Genomic DNA, 19,749 nt, shown 5'->3' on the forward strand with positions numbered 1-19,749 from the left:
AGAAAAATAAACTTGCAGCAACAACCTTTAAAAGAGCAATAATGCCCAGTTACCTATCACACTACTTTATTCAAAACATAACCAGAATTTCTACTTCATACTCTTAATTCTCAAAGACACATAAAACAAGGTCAAGAACAAAAATTTACAGTTATGATTGATATTACAAGTAATGGACTTAATATCATGGTACTATATGACTCACTATTGTCACCTCTCTCATCTCACTCACATCTGTGAAAGAGTACCAATGTCGTATTTCTCTCAATTATATCCCAATTTTTTTTCTTCCCCTTGTGTCCTGGTTTGGGCAAAGATTAAGCTAACTTTCCTTTTACTGATTTTTTTAATTATTATTTTTTTTCTTCAGTGAACTCTCTAAACTAGCAGCAAGTTCCTACCTGGGTGGGAGAGGGAGGGAATTGAGAGCATTATTGTCGCTGATTTAATTGCCCATCCTGAGTCAAACCATGACAACAATTTATTGGCACCCAACGTGGGGCTGTATCTTAAGCCCAGGCTATAAATTCTGACTAACTGGTGAATGTTTAAAATTTCACTCCTGACGGGAGGACCCCCTCAGATAGCTATGGACAACACTTCTGCTGAACATGTTGACAGGTTGAAAACTGAACAGACACTTTCTGCAATGTTTTTGCTGGACCTTTTTCCCCAACATGCAATCATACGTGTACTATGCAGCCGGAATAACACCACTCTGTGTAGCTGCTCTTGTCATTCTTTTATGGTTTATCAACAAGACTATAGCCAAAGCCATAATCTATCATGTGATAAGCTATTTAGTGATAACAGGGGGTTTTATACTGATCTATAGGGTGGCACTGCATAGTAAAGATTTTTATGTAAACAGAAATGTCTGTGTTGGTAATGGCAGGTCCAGTTTTACTTCTCCATTTTCTCTTGGGCTGAATCTCCCAGGTTTTGATCTAAATAGCATTGCTTCAGTAGGGATGCTTCTGCTTAATGTTTATAACGTATTGCAGATGCGTACAGACAGCTGCTGTTCCACTCACTGCCACTCCCCCACAGGCAAGTCTGTCACCACCACTGCTGCTGCTGCGAAGACCGAGGCCACTTCCACTCAATCCAAACAAATAAAGGTTAATTGTGTGATCAAGGGTAAAGCAAAGACTAAAGGCCCCAGATCTTATCCCCATCCAAAAATCTCCACAGTTCCCACAAGACCAGGAAGAGAATGATAGTCTTCTCAAGCAGAAGAAGGAGCAGGCCCTTCTCAAGCAGATGACAACAACGATCTTGTCCAACCTCTCTATAGGAACAGTGCCTAATGAAAAGGACTTTACCCGCAATGAAGGTGAGCTGCTTCTTTGTTGGTTGCTCCAATGCTTTGATAGTGGGGCCTATGACGTAGATGAAAAAAAAACCAGGCAACTGGGATCCCTGGCCAGAGATGCAGATATTGATAGAGCAATTAGTATTAAGACAGTAACTATGACTCTATAGAGCTGACTTCTTTCAGATGGAAGGGAGATACCCCCATAAGAGTCACACTGACTGGTGCTGAAGTAGAATGCCTACTTGAGAGAGAGCCATCATGTATTTGAGAGAACTAGCTGTGTGAGGGGTGATCTATGATAATCAAGGGATTACAGATCCTGATAACATCCTGTGCGACACGCCCATGTTCTGGAGGTTTGCGCAGACTGTACCAGCAGCACATGCCCACATATTCTCCTTCATGCGATGTTTTGATGACTATGAAAGACCAACTGTGCACGAACAATTTGCTCTGTTCACTGATAGCTCCTGTCATCTTGCAAGAAACCACTGAAAATGGAAAGCTGCAGTGTGGAGTCCTACACAACTAGTTGCACAAGCAGCTGAAAGAGAAGGTGAATCAAGTAAATTTGCAGAGGTGAAACCCATCCAGCTGGCTTTGGACGTTGCCGAACGAGAAGGGTGGCCAAGACTCTCTCTCTACACTGACTCATGGATGGCAGCAAATGCCTTGTAGAGTTAGTTAAAGCAGTAGCAGCAGAACAACTAGCAGCAGAAAAGTAAACCTATTTGACTTGCCAAGCTCTAGAAAAACATCGCAGTTCAGATTGAAAAACTAGTTGTAAAAGTGTGTCATGTAGAGGCACACGTACCTCTGAGTTGAGCCACCATGTACAAGCCTCAGAAAATTGAAAAGTACATTAGTCAGTTGAAAGCTACCCTGAAGGCAATGAGCAGTAAAACTTTTAAAAATTAAAACAAACATTTAGCTCAAACCACCTGGTTAGTTAACATCAGGAGATCCATCAGTTGAGCTAGTCCGGCTACAGACAGACCTTCTACATGGAATAGATGGGGACAAAGTCCCTGTAGTATGTAAAAGAAACCCGTTAAAGAAAAGTGAGCTTTTTCTGCTTCGAGCAAAAGCAAACCTGTCCAGAGAGTTGCTTTTGCTCAGAGACCTAGACATACTTAGTATGTCATGATAGAAAACAGTGAAATGCAGTATGTACCTCAAGGCAATCTAACTCTGGGAGAGAATCCCTAACTTGACAATCTTGATAATGACATGGAGTGTATTATCAGTAAGTTTGCAGATGACACCAAGCTGGGCGGGAGTGTTGATCTGCATGAGGATAGGGAGGCTCTACAGAGAGGCTTGGATAGATTAGATCCTTGGGCTAATGTTCATGGTATGGGCTTCAACAAGGCCAACTGTCGAGCCCTGCACTTGGGCCACAACAACCCCATGCAACCCTACAGGCTTGGGAAGTGTGGCTGGAAAGCTGTCTGGCAGAAAAGGACCTAGGGATTCTAACTGGCAAGCAGCTGCATATGAGCCAGCAGTGTGCCCAGGAGGCCAAGAGAGCCAATGGCATCCTGGCTTGTATTAGAAATAGTGTGACCCACAGAAGTAGAGAGGTGATTGTCCCCCTGTACTCAGCACTGGTGAAGCCACACCTGGAGTACTGCATCCAGTTTTGGGCACCTCCATTCAAGAGAGATATTGAGGTGCTGGAGTGAGTACAGAGGAGGGCAACGAAGCTGGTGAAGGGCCTAGAGAATAAATCTTACAAGAACACTTGAAGGAGCTGGGAATGTTTAGTTTGAGGAAGAGAAGGCTGAGGGGAGACCTCATCAGTCTCTACAACTACCTGAAAGGCCATTGTAGAGAGGTTGGTGCTGGTCTCTTTTCACAGGTAATTAGCAACAGAACAAGAGGGAATGGCTTCAAGCTGCAACAGGGGAGGTTTAGACTGGACATTAGGAAATTTTTTTTCACAGAAAGAGTGGTTAGATACTGGAATAGGCTGCCCAGGGAGGCAGTTGAGTCATCATCCCTGGTTGTGTTTAAGGGTCGTTTGGATGTGGCATTGGTGGGTACGGTTTAGTGGAGAACTTTGTAGAGAAGGGATGATGGCTGGACTCAGTGATCCCAAGGGTCTTTTCCAGCCTGAATAGTTCTATGATTCTATAATTGTACATATTTTATTTTATCCTTAGTATTTAATTAAAACTGTTTAATTAAAACTGTTTAGTTTTTAATGCAGAAAGTCTCTCTCCTATTTTTCTCTCTCCTTAGGGAATCGATAGCTTTATTGTTGCTGGTTTAAATGTTAATCCAAAGTAAAATCGTGACACCCTTGTTGGGTGCTAACTAATCTTCACCTCAACTAACTGACACACAACTAAAAATAATAATTCTCTAGAAGGTCTCTGTTATTTTTCATTTAGATTTTACTCTTTCTTGTCACTATACAAGTTACATTAATAGTTTTTTGCTTTTTTTATTCAATAAAAAGGTGTCTGCCTTAAAAAAAAAATCTCTCCTTTGGGGAAGTAATTATAAAAAAATTACGTAACTTTTTCTTATAAGCTAAGACATTTTGTTTCTGAATAAAGTACAACTGTTTCTACAAGGTGAAGGATGGGTATTTTCTAACAACTGCATTCACTGCACAATGAAATTTTTGACTTAGTAAAGCCGACAGGCAAAGTCCTATTTTATAAACAGAAGGGTTTTTCCACTAAAAGAGCATGAATACATTATTCAAAATTGTCCCCTTCCAAATAAAACATATGACACACAAAGATTTTCATGAGCTAAATGTATCGAGACACGTGAACACTTACTCCTCCTTTCTTTTCAGATTCTCTCTTGCTTCCTGTGCTTTGGCAAAAATAAACCATTGAAGGGTTGCTGGATCACAGACCGTTGGGATCGTGAAGTGCCCATATTCATGTAATCTTGGTGCATATCTGTCACTAACGAAACATGATGGAAGTAAAAAACAAGGTATCTTTTTTATGCATTTAAATTAATTACTTTCAGAATGAATTCTGAAGATAAAAGAATATAATAATATAATCATAATCAGAATAATTGGTAAAAAAATAGTCAAGTTTGGTTCATGAGACTAGAGAAACATCATCCAAGCTTTTTAAAAACTACATTTAAAAAGCAACTGTCAACAATACTTGAAAAGTATAAATAGCAGCACCATCATACACAACTGAGTGTTGACCTGACAGCACAAAATCTTTGATTTAATCTTGCACCCTTTATAGACAGAACTTCCAACTTGAATGAAATTAAGCAGGATTTTCTTCAATCTGATTCCTTCTTAACCCATAAAGAGGCACTTAAAAACTTTAGAAACAAAGACTGATAATGAAAAAACCAAGACTGTAACAGTTTTCTTCTTAGTGAGAACGATAATCAGTGTAACAAAAAAAAAAAAAGTAAAAGCCTTAAAAGAAAGAAGCCTTCCCTGCAAATACCTACCTTTCCAGAATCATTTGCAAGCCTCGCAGACTGCGAGGATGAAAAGGTAGTCGACTGTCACGTAATCTGTTATAGAAAGAGTCCAGAGTCTCGTAGTACTCTTCTAGAGTCAACAGGGGTTGCAGTTCTTCAATATATATTACTTGTATGCCTCCCAGAAGCTGGCTTAGGCGATCTTCCAACAATAGCAGCCTTTTCTGAAGTTTATAATAATCAGGCAATCTCTCAAAAATCTGTGTACACACACAAACATTTCCTGTGTTACAAAGCATAAAACTTTATTTTAAGACATGAAAAAAATACCAAGAAACTACAAAAGAAGAGACATTTAACAATGCAAACATAGAACCCAGGGGGGAGTGGAATAAAACAATAAAAAAATAATCAGAAATGTCAAGCATATATGTTTTAGGGCAAGATATCAAGGAATAAGCTTATAAGTGTTTTCAGTATCTATACTATGAAGGCACCAAAATGTCATAGTAAGATTGATGGATGGCCTCTTTATACGTACAGAAATTAATAGTCTCAGATTAAAAAAAAAATAATTAAATTACAATGATGCCTATATGCAATGTTTATCACCACAGTTATAGTTGTGGAGTCAAAGTACTTTTGCCAGTCTAGTTTATACCCATTCTCAAAAAAGAAGTCCCTGTTGCTGAAACTAGTTCCTTCCAAAGGCTTGGATGATACCCTAACTTGTCTTGAGAGGAGAAAGAAGGAAGGTACCAGATCTCTTATCTACAAACCCTATACCAGAAGAAGGTTAAGAAGCGATCAGACCCGAGTCAAGACATAGAAAGTGTTATAGGGAGAAGGCTGAAAGAGGGCAACAAAAGTGAAAAGAGGAAGTCTGTAGTTGTAACCTTTACTTACCATCTACTCAGTTATACTGTAACATAGTTTTGCATTAAAAAAAAACCAAAACAAAATACTGCTGCTGGAACAAGTCAAGTGATTTCAGAATAATCCCTTTAGAAACCTGAGCCAATAGTAGGATCAGAACAGTTTTTGGCACAATACAATCCATTGGTTCAGCATTTGCATTTCTTATAGAGAAAAACTGCAGAAATCCCCTAAATATTGTACCTCTCACCAACCACTTTACAGACTGACTTGGATACTATTCTACTGCTTCATTTTTCTAATAATTAGCAACAAAAATAATAGCACTTAGGATTGCTTTTAAAAATGGGTTAGAACTGGATAAAAATTTCTGCTTTCTAAAAACCAAGCAGCTAACTAATCTCAAGAAGATTTTCACTGACTTTTTCTGTATATCAACATGATCATCAGTGCATTTTAAAATAAAAGCCTTTTTTGTCTTCCAAAGCAAATACCATCACCACAACTAACTACACATTGTCCCATCTGCACAACACCTTGTGCAGATATATGACCCCTTCAGAAAACCCCTCAGCAAAGAGAGAGGAAGCATTTCACTTTTCAAGGAAGAGTGTTTATTTTAGTATTAATCAGGACACTCTTAATCCAATGACAATTAACATGCTCGAACCTCAGTGTATTTATATCAAGTTTTGCATTAAAATCTAGTTGCTCAGTTTAAGTTCTGTGTAAATCATTCACACTAACAAACCATGGTTTGTTTTCTCCCTAGGTGAAATACACAGGAAAAAATTCAAACAGCCACCAGAAAAAGTGTTGGATTGACTGCTAGATGTTCACCTTACTCATTGACTGGAATACGAAATAGAATATTCTTATACCCTAGCAGGATGGAATTCTCACTTATGAAATTCTACCAATTATCTCATTCATAATTAAGTATTTTTTGATAGAACTATAAATAATATTTCAACAAAGAAGACTCAAGAAAACTGTCAGAAGTGACATGCGGATCCCACTATGTATTTTGTTTGCAGACCTTTGCATGTAATACTTTATAATTTAGGATGCCATAAAGCTTGTCAATTCTGAACTTTACACAAGCAGCAGCAGAATTCACAGTTACTAAAGATAGATTTGGGCAAAACGCACATTATCTGCCTAAAAGAACTAAGTGGAGTAAGAGGGTTGGTCAGGAGCCTCTGACTGAAACTGTCACTTCACAACTTCCTTAAGTCCCATTTAAAAAAACAAAATCTTAATAGAATTCCTAAATTCTTCATAGGGATGATCTTTGTGACTCATGATCAGTGCTCACTGCATAGCCTGGAACACTGTGTAGAAAATTAGTTTCCTTTATATCTCATCAGGGGTAGGGCTGCTTTGTTAGTGAAAGCAGAAGTAAAGAGGTGACAAAGATTTTTATTAGTAACAACATATCACAGGATTAAATTCAGAATACAACGTACACAGTCATGCTCAATAGAGTAGCTATGTGTTTGCTTTAAATTACTCATCGGTAATTAATCTGCACTAATTAATATTTAGGTTATTGTTTAAAAAACAGTCTCATTACAGGAGGCATCATGGTTTACTTTGACATCTTACTTTGGTCCAGTGATGGTGAACATCCATGGTCCCCAGCATTATGTGACCTGCCGCACTCATACCTGAACGATCTGTAAATACCACTGTGCGTCCTAAAGATTGAACAAAGTGCTTTACCAATGTGGGTTATAGCAATTATTCCTAAAATTATTTACATCTCAACTATGCTAGTAACATGTCACAAGCTACACATCTCTGCAGCACAAACACACATGTAGGTGCTTTTGTTATTCTCAAAATTTCAAAGAGTGGTTCTTGAAAACTCCAGTTCAATAATTCTTTTCATACAAAGCTTACCTAGTATTTGCCTTCTCCCTGTTTAAACTTGATAGATTTTCAGTTAATTGGACTTGTTTCTTACAAAGACTACTTTTAAAATACAAAAAAATCTCAGGAGACAGCATATTCAAATAACCTGTACAAATCACATATACAGTAGGAAATACACACTCTATACTTAAAGTATATCTAAATAAGGCAAAGGTTTGTCAAAGAACTATCAGCACAGCCATTCAACAGAACTTCCACAGAACTCTCTGCAACATGCAAGCTGTAAGAAATGCTTTAACATTCATTTTTTTTTCCTCTTTTTTAAAGAAAGAAGAGGGGCAACATAAAAGGATAATACTAGGTTTACTTTTGAGGGGACCAATCAGTTTTTAGCCCAAGTATATTTTTTTTAAGTCCAGCACAAAGACCCTCAAAAATTCTTTGGGGTAAAAAGCACAGGCAATTATTTATCAAAATAAGCTTCCACAGAAGTCCTCAGTGTCATGTGTTAATCTACAAAGCCTGGCTTAAATAGAAGCTCTTGCTCCCAGAAATAATTTTTCCAAAATCCTTAGGAAAGATGAACACTGACTTTAAGGAATCTCATCCATCCTTGTACCCCAAGGCAAGATCAACTGTATCTGTGTAATTACTGACAGGTATTTGGCCAGTATATTATTAAAAATCTTCAAAGATGGAGATTACAACAGGTTCACAAGACAGACTTCTCTAGCACTTTAAAACCTTAGCATGCTTAGGTAAAGAAACTAATTTGAAACCTGATACAATTTAAAACTACTACTACTTATCCTACCCACTCTGTCTTTTGACAAAGGATTAGGTGAACCCTCAAATGAAAGCCACTCAAAACTGAGTACCTGCAGACATGCATAAATGTGGTTACTATTAGAGGAAACATGTCCTGGCTGCCACAAACAGCTGTATGAGAGGAATGGCAAGTCAGGTTTACAGAATATTCTCATTTTGCCTGAGATAATACAGACTTTAATATCGGTATTCTATGGAACATGGGTGGTAAGAGAGGACAATACTATTTTAAAGGTATTCTAAGAAGTCTTCCTTTAGAGAGCTACTCACCTTTTTCTTTTGAATCTAACCACAGGTAACAAGCCATTGCAACCTTTCAGTGGTTCAGTCTGAATTTTTTACTTCCATTATTAGTATTAAGTCTAGTGCCTTCAACTCAGTTTGTATTTATTAAAGTAAAACAGAAGCTGAGTGTAGTGAATACACTATAAGGAAAGGCCACTTAAAAAAATACCTAATAGCTTAAAATATAAGTTCTTACCAGTTTTTCAGTAAGTCTGGCAGGTTTGCTTTTCCAGTTATCAAAAGCATTTGTGAAAAGAACTAGAACTCACTTGTCACACAAGATTCTTTCTCATCTTTGAACCAATACTATGCTAGGATATATGAAACAAGCAACAAGAAATACCTTTAACATTCTTTAATATTTCAGGTCTCTGTTGGACTAAGCGACCTAGACTGTGTAGTTGACTACAGCGGTGAGCAATACCCCAGCTTCTCTGCCACCTAAATACAAATAAAATTGAAAGCATTTCATTCTCAACATCATAAAAAAAGAGAAAATGACAGAATTTGAGATGCAGCTGAAAGCCTTTTAACACAAACAACTCCAACAAAATACCACTCCAACAGTAATAAAAGCAAAGGCCTACTAAAAAGCTGCCTGTGTCGTGTATCATTTGACTAGATAACAAGTCTAACTGAAATTTCAGTCTTTCTTACAGTGAGTGTCAAAAATAAAAAAGGAATAAACAGATACAGGAAAAACAGATACAAAACATGGGAGAGAAGACAGAACTTGCAGATCCCTCTGCCCAGTAAGAAGGGGGTTAGTATGTAAATAGTGACAGACAACCCAGTATTTGGTTCAGATGTGTAGCATCAGTTTCTGTTTGTACACTTTGCAATGTTTGCCTAGAGGAGCAGTCTTTTCCTTTGAATTCATAGCCCAAAATATTACTATGATTTCAGTGGCAAGTTGCTATATATATTAATATTTTATTTAGGAGTACTTTTTGTTAAACCATACAGGAACTAGGTGTTACATTGGTGACTTTACTATACAGTTTTGTTATCTCCTCCACCACAGACAGAATAAACTAAATTTCAAAAAGCACTTAAATTGTAAAGTTGTCCCAGTGTACTGAAAAATTATATCCTTTTGCAAACTTCTAGTTGATATAAAACTGTCTCAAAATGGGATGTTACCATTTGCTTATTATACTGGGTCTGTCTGGGATGAAGTTGTTTTTCTTCCCAGCCCCTCTGTGTTTTGTACAGAACAGTGTTGATAATCCACCACTGTTTTGGCTGTTGTGCAGTGCTGGCAGAGCATCCAGGTTTTTGCATTTTCTTCCCACTCTATCCCCCTCCACCAGCAAGTGAGCTGGGGTGAGCAAGAAGCTGGGAGGGGACACAGCCAGAACAGGTGACTCCAGCTGACCAAAGGGATATTCCATACCATACAATGCCATTCTCAGCAATCCGTGCTCAGGGAAAAAAGGAGGAAGGGGGACTCTTGTGGCTATGGCATTTGCCTTCCCGAGCAAGCACTACAAATGTTGAGGTCCTGCTTTTCCAGAAGGGGCTAAACATCTGCCTGCCAATGGGGAGGGGTGAATGAATTCCTCCTTTTTGCTTTATCTCAACACACAGTTTTGCTTCACTTCACTTTAATTAAACTTCTACCTTGATCCACAAGTTTTCTTGCTTTTGCTTTTCCTACTCTCGTCCTCCCACCCCACCAGGGATGTGTGAGTGAGCAGCTGTGTGGGTGCAGAGATGCTGCCTCAGGTCAACCCACACCACTTCATTTAGGGAAACCTGTCAAAAAACCACTCTGGGATGCAGAGGATGGCACTACACCACAGAGCTTATGAGGCAATCCAATCTATTACAATGCAAGTAATTTCAATTACCATTTACTGTTACCTAACAATATCACTTTGCTTTCAGTAGCACCAGACAGGAATGCAAAAAAGTGGCTTATAGATACTACTGTCTCTTCAGCTGTCCTAAACTTTTACATAGAATAGAGCAAATGACTCCCTTATTTTTTCATACCTCTGTAAACACACTAGCATTAGGCTGCAGGATCACAAGTAGTAATAGTAGCAGTCCTATTAAGATGCTTGTCAGATTTCTGACACTCACAGTCTTTTCTGAATTATGACAATACAACTCTTGGAAGGTTAGTAAGTCTTCATGGAACACAATAGCTCTAGTGTATTTTAAAAGCACAAACTATAAGAAAATTAAATACAAGCCATTAATAAAACCAAACCTGCGCATTTAATACTGAAGAGCATTTTAGAAACTTAAAAATCCCCACCACTGGCACAGCTGCAGAGGATTAGATATTGTGTTAAAAAAACCCCACTGGTCTCAACTTAAAGGAAGCCAGGGTCTTCTACAGAGTGAAAGGAACAAAAGTATAATTCAGAAGCTCCAGTTATATCTTTTCTGGTTAAAACAACTTCATAGACTAGCCCTTGAAATAATCCCCCAAAATTCATTTTTCCATTATTTAATACACTCTCTGCCATTTTCCCATCCCAAATATGCTGCTTTAGAACATCCTTGTTTGAAGGCACAAAATTTTAAAAAAAGAATAAGATATTGTTTCCTGGAAAACATTCTGAAGAATCAAGATCACCAACCATACTCAGCCCTTTCAAGCAAAAAAAAAATAATTAAAAAAAATCCTCCCCCTGCTCTAGAGTGTGGGAAGCAAGACACTAGAAAGAATAACATTTTTACTAAGCCTTCACAGAATGTCAGTGTGCACCATGTGCAAAGTTGCATTTCACCACCCACTCTAGTTACCTTTGTACACACCTGAATCCAGGAAAAACCCCTTTATCCAGCAAAACACCCAAACTAATGCATAAGCACAGGTCCTATTTCACATGCTTATGTGTTGCAACTGAAGCCTATGTTTTTAGTTAAAAATACTAGGTCTTTTTGAGCAGATTGTAATAGAAAACTTTTGCCCAACATAATTCTACAAAAAATATTATTCAGTGCAGTAACACTTTCACATATTTGAAATGTAGCTGTTCTGCTGGAATAAGCCTTTAAAGCTGATGGTGTAGCATTACACAACACCTTCTTGCTTTAACTGTCTTAATTTAAGCCCAACCAATCTAATTTATTACCTGATATCTGAGAGCTGAAGCTGATGAGAGAGTTCAAATTTTAAACGTTCTAGTTCTTTTCTAAGTGGCAAACTCTTTTTCAGCTTTTTTACTGCACTTGCTTCATTATCATCTAGCCAGGATCTGAAAGAAGAGGAGGAAAAAAAAAATCCAAGAGTAGAGGCATGCTGTGTTATCTTTCATGCAAGAAGTACAACTAACTGCATTTTTATTGTTACCATTAACATTTTATTCAAGCTACCAGGTGAAAGGATTTTTTAAAAGTAGAGGACAGAAACTGAAATTGCTAAATGCTTCACCACAGGATTTCTACAAAGAAAAACAAACAATTAGGGAATCAAACAGAGCCAAAAGAAGCTGACAGTGTTACACTCTAAGACTTAGAGGTGTGAAAGATGTAGAGCAGCAGATTAGTGTGATTTTGGGTGGCAGCTTCAGACCTTAGTGCATTAATAAAAGAAGTTCCCACGCATCTGCCTTTAGAAACAACAAACAAAAAAGCAACTACCAAAGTGATCACAGTAAATTATCACATAAGGGCCAAGTTAGGTAACTCTTAAGAGAGCTGGGATGAACACAGATTAAGCAGGTCAAAGTTTTACAGTTCTTTTGTCAATAATCACAACCAGGCAAACATGACTCATGGAGTACATCTAAAACCTTCAATAAATAGATCGCTCCATTCCTAGGAAAAAGCTACTCTTTAAGAGATTTAGCCTTTGTTCATAGCATAAACTTACTTTCATATGCTTATTTTTACAAATACTGCCATTCTCATAACGTACTCTAAGTAGAAAATTCAAACTCAGAAGCAAAAAGAGAGCCTGAATGCCAAATGGCTAGGTATTAAACCCAGACTGTTAATATGTAACTTGTTTGTGCCAAAAATAAGTAAAAATACTGTTAAACTTCAGCTAAGTTTTTTTACAGTAGCATATATTACAGTAGTTTTATTTGTGAGGTGCTAGGCAGGATGAGAGGTACCACCACAGTTTTACATTTATTTCAAATGGCACTTAAGTCTCATCATCACAAAAAAGTTTAAGGCAGTATTTTTTACCCTTCCCCAAAATGAGTACATATAGAATTTATAATAAACCAACTCCTAATATGTAACAAGATGCATTTAATGCAAGTTCAGTTCTAAATTTAAATATAAAGGTTGGTATGCTGAACATCAAAAGCACAACACTAAGATATCTGGAAAATGAAACCATTCTAACCTTAGTTTACATGTATGATCTCCCACTCCCAACAGAATATTGCTAGTATTTCATGATCACAAAGTTAATAGCCATATAGTTTGGTGTTATAAAAATCCTGTAAGAGGTAAGGAGCTATTTAGAGTCTGTCTCCTTCCGAATCACCACTGATTTTCCACAAAACTGAAAAATTAGAACAAAAACTAGATTGACCAAACATGAATGCTGGGTAAAGAGACAAGAACGCCTCAGCTTAGCTGGCACCATAGTTATCCCAGGAGCTCATCTGAACTCTCTTTAATTATAAAAAGTGTGACAGAATTACATGTTGGACAATAAAGTTTTGTACTGTTCAGAATGTTTATTGATTGCCTTTAAAAAACTCAGCATTCAGACTAAGATAAATTTAGGTTACAAAACATCAGTTAAATAAAAAACCTTACATACATTAGAGTTGTTTCCATTCTCTGGGCTTGTTCTAGCTCCTCCTCAGGATCCTTGAATCCAGTAAATGAATAGTAAGTCTTATCCCACTTGATAGGCCTGTTCACTGTGCTTTTTGCTTCCTTGTGGGACTGAGAGTTCACATTCAAACTCTGAACATGCTCCGTTGATAAACTGCATGAGTTGAGAATATCTAATACCGTGCTCAGGAGATCCCTAGTATGTAATGTAATACTGACTGCACGAAACCCTGCAAAACGCAAATCCCACAAAATTAGCATTATTTAATTAAAATTATTTAAAATGCATTCACGTTTCTCTCATCTTACAGGAACCCAAACAAGGAGTACACAGTTTTGATACGCACTGCAAAATTCACATGCAGTTTAGCCTTTAAAACCGTTACGAACCCAAAAATATAAACAGAGCTGTTTTAAATATCCAAATCCTGGTACAAGTCTGAAACCTAGCTACAGATGAAGTAGCCAGAAAAAGTTACCCCTTTAACCCAAAAAAACCCTTTCAGTTCAGCAGTGGCAGTTTTGTCCAACAGTTCTACACAATTCCTGTTATTACTTAGCATTGTTTTGGATATCACTTACTACAACTACAACAGCTCTTCGCAGGCTCTGGACAGAAGCTTCAGAACAAAGCATTACATTTGCACACTGCCTACAGTTAAGCCTCACCACTTAGCTATTTGGTCTAACCCTCCCATTAGAAAGCAAGAAAGCATTAGTGTCCAGAGCAGAACACAGCTGCCAGTTGAACTGTTATTTTTAGAAGACTGGATGTAGCACTGCTATTTTCTTGAAAAGCAGCATGATTTTGTTTTCTAGCACTAGGGTCCACCACAATTTGCTCAAGTGCTTTGACCACCAGGATACAGAACATAACTCATCTGTTAGATGAGGCCTATCTGCACATCAGAGACAAGTACATAGAATAAAAGTAATCAAAAGCAATATTCTAAACTAAGCAATATTTTCTGTAGTCCAAAAGCTAAGAGACAATGTGGTAATTTAAAACTTCAGATACTATACAACTTCTGCTTAGAGGATGAGTTCCTACTGATCCCACAAGCACCCTCACATTGCATATGACATTATCTGCAATGAAAACAAGCACACAACTGTTGTTCCAGTTAAAAGTGACAAAGGTATTAAAAGCAGAAAAATTATAATTTACATCAACCTATGTTTTTTACTTCCTCGTATTGTAGCTTGACCTCAACCTCATAATTCCTCATTCTTTCAATGCTTTTTAAAGCTAAAGATATTTAATTACTTGAGATGGTTCTAGCTGCCCGACCTAATACATACTTTCATGGTATGAGAGGATTTTATTCAGCTGAAAAGTGATTATGACTGCACAAGAATAATAGATTCTGCACAATATAAAAGCACCTGAAGCACTGAAGGATTCTTGAACATTAGAAGAGTTTGGCTCTCTTTCTCTCACATAAAAAGTAAGCTGAGTTGGCTTAAGGGAGCGAAATCCTGGTTTTTGTAGATTCTCCAAGTAGCCATTTAACCTCTTCAGAGAGTTTTCATTTACTTCCTTTTTTTAAAAAAAAAGTACATATTACTAATTTGTCCATTTTTCATCTAAACCTTTTTATCTTAAACCCACAATTAGTTTTTACAAATTGCCAGCTGCTCTCAACAAGTAGTGATATAGTTCATATTATCTGCATAAATGAATAATTATCTTGCATTAATAAATAGTATGATGTACATATTTGTACATTCTTGTACATGTCGAAACACCACTTTTAAGGCTTTCAAGCTTAGAGAAATCCACTGATTCAAATATAATGCACAACATTTCAAAGTGATAAAGCAAGCAATATGTATTATAAATTATGACTGGAAGGATTCAGTATTTTCTGTGTAACAATTAAACAGAAAACATGAATAATAACTGATGGATGCTTAAGGGATTCATTCTTGTTAAAAACAAAGAAAGCGCATCTTTTTGTTCTCTGGAAACAACAGTTTTCAATTCTAATACTACATTTGTTTCTCTGACAGCAGGAAACCAGTCAATTTTCATCCTTGATATATGACACATTTACAAAGAAAGCACACAAAAAGATTTTTACCCTTTCTTTGGGATGCTGGCCAAAGAAATCTGGATGCACAGCAAAATAGAAAGGCCTCAGAGCATTGATAGCATCAGCTCCTGACAAAGTTCTTGACTGAAGTACACACTGTAGCAGCATCTTCTCAAGACATAACCTAGTAAAGTAATAAAATGTTTATGTATGATGCAACCAATCAAGTGACAAACTGATATAAACTACATTAGAATGTGACAGAATGAAGTAAACATTCACGGTTGGAAGTATCATAATGTAAAACTGGTATAAGAAGTCTGAGTGCTCATTTTCCCCTTTGGGACTCACAGGGCTGTATTTACACAGAACAATCCAACAGGTTTGAGATGATGGATGCTAACGGTCGACTGAAGACATGAAAAAGAGTACAATAACTTTTCCCTCTATTTTGTCAACACAGGCTCAAATAAGAAAAAAACAATCAAGTAGCTGGAATGATAAAGACTAGCTTTAGTGGTATTTTTTGCAGCAATTGCTGAAGCTGCTCTTAAAAACCAACTCTTACATACTTTTGAACTTCCAGGTTAAAAGCAAAACCCATTTACTTTTCAAGCAGTGCCAAAAGTATACTAAATTTTACCCAGGAATAGTCATCACAATTCAACCAATGTAAGTTATGCATTAGATTGAAGTCCACACACTCGTGTCCATTAAAAAAATAAATGAATCTACTTTCCAAACATACTCTTCTGTAGGAGACATCAAGTAAAAAGACGGTGCTTTTCTTCCCTTTATTTAGTAAATTCAGGAGTCTTCTCCTTCAGCTGATTTCACAGGCTAACAAATTCAACAGGCCAACCATTTTCTCTGTTATCAATGTTCATTTAAGTTTGCACCTCAGGACAGATTCTCCTCTATTAAGCAGTATGATGCTGTTCAGCTCCTCACAGTATCATTCAAATTGCAAGCCCTAAATAGGAAAACTGGATGGCAAACTGGAGGCAAAGCTGCTTCCAGGCGACAAAAAACTAGTGAATTTTTATTAATAAGAGTAAGCAAGACTGTTTTACAAAGACTTATTTGTTCAGCATCCTAGAGCAACTAAATGTCCTGGACACAGAAACACGTGGGACTATTTCCTGACTGCTTCCATTAACAACAACAACAACAAAATTTAAAAATCCCCAAACTTGTACTCAGATAATAGGCAGTATTTTTCTTTTGGCAAACAGTATTTACTTGACAACAGTTGAGTTGTCAAGCAGAGGCAATGACCCCTGCTCTACCTTTTTTCTGTCAACCTTTCCAGCTCTTCAATTAGAAACATGAAAGCAGTTAAAGCTAATGTTTTCTGTCTAAGAGGTGGGCACATATTTAATGAGTAGGTCTTAAAAGTCAGCTTGCTGAAAACAGGAGAAGTTTTCATAGAGAATTTGGATGGAAAACCTGTAATGTAAGATGGCTGATGAAATTTCAAACCACTATGACTAGAAGCAATTTTCATGAGTGCAGATTAAATGGAAGATTAAAAAAAAGATAAAATGCATCACTGACAAACACTTCTACCTCATTCCTGGCTGCATGTGAGAAAGACTCTAAGACTAGTCATCAGTATAGCTCATTATACTATTCAAAATAGCAGATGTTGAAGTAACACAGCAATATCAGGTTTTTATGAAGAGCAGAAGCTCTCAATGACAAGAACATCCCAGAGTTGCTCAGTGATGCAGGAAAAAAATAATTCTATCTGACCCGGGAAGAATGGGAGCAAAAGACACTGAGTAAAAGTCCACTTGGTCATATGTTTTACCATTTTGGATCTGGAAACACCAGAATAGTTGTCTTGCTGAGGAAAAAAAAATAGAGACGACTTTTTTAGCAAGTGGACACAAAGCAAAAAAATAATTTCCAAGAAAGGGGGAAAAAAAAAAGTAAATTAATCAGCTACCTGTCTGATACCAGTTTTGATTAACAGCCATACAAGAAAACAACATCCTCCTACATCCAGCTTTGCTAGTAGGAAGGAAGGAGCTCAGTTCTCTCCTCACCTTATTGATACACAATTTCCCACATCCACTCTCAAGCTACACTGCATGCCGTTTCCAGAAATTAGGAAAAAAGTTCCAACACACCTGGAAACTATTAATCATACTTCAAAGTTTATTAATCATAAACTTCCATCTGGTATTCTACAAGAAAAATGGCCAAGTATGGTTAACTTCAGTTTCCTTGTTTTGTATCTAAACAACACTGTCACGCTAGCAGGAAGGCTCAGGATTCCAGCCAAACGTCTATTTTGAACTTGCTTAAAAGAGAAACGCTCAAAGGCCAAAGTTAGTCTGTGTGACAGAAGGAAGAATTCATTTACTGAAGGTGAAAGACAGAACTCTGTGGCATCCTTCAAGTGAAGTGACAAAATACATTAATTAAAATGAATTTAGAGAGGGAAAACGCAAGAAAGATTATGATGGCTTTGCTCACAAGGAGCAAGGATTGTTCCAAGAGCTTCACTCAGATCTGAAGAGCACAGAAGAGCTTCCTATTAAAAGCAAGGTCAAAATCACCTCGACGACAGCCATCTCTGCTTCATGAAAGACATGAAACACAATCTTCACTAGAACACATTATGCAATCGTACTCTAGGACAGATTTAATTTATTGATTAAATAATTCACTTCAGCTTTCTTTTTACTTTTTCTTCACATCTCTCTGAAGTTTAACTTTTTGGCTTATAGCTTTGGCATTGAAAAGCTTTGTTAAATTAAGCTCATTATTGCAGAGATATTAACTCTTTTTGAAACACTGAGCTTTAATAACTCAATAATGCAGTAATATACATCATGTAATATTCAGATTTAGATTTCTCATAAGTAAGCTATTTTAAACCCCTTGTTTTGTTGAGAGGCGTTTTAATATCTCACTCGAGGACAAGTGTATGGCTTTTGGAGATTTTCAACTGTGGATGAGCTGTTGAAAACATCAAGCTGTCAAGATGAGAGAGCCAAAGAAATAAGCATTAAAAAAAAAAAACCTAAACCAGTTTTACATATATGCAAGTCTTAGGCAAACATTTAAACATATGCTAAAGGTAAATTAGGTCAGCAACATGCAATACCTCCTCACGGTTCTCAAGCAGCAAAACATTTCTGCAACTCAATGGTCAAGCCAATTTTCAGCCATCCACTAATTCACTTAAAAAAAGAAAAAGAAAAATCCTGTTTAGTAACAGACATTAATCTTTTTCCCCTGTTACTCAGTGCATTCTCTAAACCCCAGCAGATAACTTTTCAAGTCACAATAGTAAGGCAAAATTGAGAAACCACACATAAAGCCTAAAGTTTTGCCTAAGATTGTTTTCAGTTTCATCTAAGAGTGAGTCTCACAAATTATTAAGAGTTGGTACCATCTCTTGATTTGAAGATGAATATCTAAAGATGTTCCAGTGAGGAAAAAAACCTAAAAAGTTATTTACTGAAAATGTTTCCCACTCTTCCTGATGTTCAGTTTTTGTCTCAAATATAGAAACAAACAAACAAAAAATAACAGAAGCTTTCTTTAAGCACTAACACTTACTAGTTATTGAATTCCACATACATTTTCAACCTAAGTCCAAAACTTTCAGACAAATTATAACACTTTAAATTTATATGCCAACTATTTTATGGGGGCAAATTATAAAAACAAAATGAAAGACGCTATCATAGAATGATGTCTGGAAATCTTTAGCAAAAGTTTGCTTGCATTTATTAAAATGAATCACCAAATTTTTACGAGTAACTTCTGGACTATGCTACTGTAATTGAGTGTTTTCCAACAGGAGATAAACCACTTGGCATGTCAGAGTACAAACGTACCCAATTATTGGGGTTTATAAGGGAAGATCCCTCTTGGCAATGTTTTATCATGTTTTCACGTGCTATTAAAAAAAACCCACCAACTTTTCTTTGCACTGTTCAAAATAACATTTCCATAAGTATGCCATTTTAAAGCACACGGGGTGAGCAGTTATCAGAAACACCATCCCTCTTCCAGCACAACAGGATAGTTTCTATGACTACTCTGCAGAACAGAACCCTTAAAGTTTTAGAAGCGCGTCTTACTAATATAAATATACTTCACTAAGAATATAAATTGTTTACCAGATATTTTACTAGAAGCAAATAGGGTGAGAAAACAAATGCTGAGCTAAAGTAGCCCCAAAATACCTTATAATTCCTGTATTCTGATTTTCAGCTAGGTGGGCAAGTTCCATCTTCAGTGTCCCTAACAACAATCCTAATCATAAAGTAACTTAAACACATTAAATAAGCTCCCTGGTAATGAAAGTTTTCCCTTGTTGTAATTTTA

At 36.9% G+C, this 19,749-nt stretch overlaps 1 protein-coding gene across 7 annotated transcripts in view; it reads right to left on the reverse strand.

The window, feature by feature from the left end:
• Nucleotides 1–19,749, reverse strand: part of TCAIM (T cell activation inhibitor, mitochondrial) — a 45,394-nt gene that overhangs the window by 24,551 nt on the left and 1,094 nt on the right. For 4 of the 7 annotated variants that reach the window (XM_051612890.1, XM_051612885.1, XM_051612886.1 and 1 more), the window contains exons 2-10: nucleotides 18,518–18,593; nucleotides 15,448–15,583; nucleotides 14,750–14,903; nucleotides 13,347–13,593; nucleotides 11,698–11,820; nucleotides 8,949–9,046; nucleotides 7,223–7,314; nucleotides 4,766–4,998; nucleotides 4,114–4,245 (exon numbers count right to left, since the gene is read on the reverse strand). In XM_051612890.1, coding sequence (XP_051468850.1) covers nucleotides 4,114–4,245; nucleotides 4,766–4,998; nucleotides 7,223–7,314; nucleotides 8,949–9,046; nucleotides 11,698–11,820; nucleotides 13,347–13,593; nucleotides 14,750–14,903; nucleotides 15,448–15,583; nucleotides 18,518–18,546 — 1,244 coding nt within the window. In that variant the 5' untranslated portion in view covers nucleotides 18,547–18,593. The remainder of the gene's footprint in view (nucleotides 1–4,113; nucleotides 4,246–4,765; nucleotides 4,999–7,222; nucleotides 7,315–8,948; nucleotides 9,047–11,697; nucleotides 11,821–13,346; nucleotides 13,594–14,749; nucleotides 14,904–15,447; nucleotides 15,584–18,517; nucleotides 18,594–19,749) is intronic. The other 3 variants (XM_051612887.1, XM_051612888.1, XM_051612889.1) reach the window with 3 other exon arrangements.

Source organism: Apus apus, chromosome 2, assembly GCF_020740795.1.
Source record: "Apus apus isolate bApuApu2 chromosome 2, bApuApu2.pri.cur, whole genome shotgun sequence".
NCBI lineage: Eukaryota > Metazoa > Chordata > Aves > Apodiformes > Apodidae > Apus > Apus apus.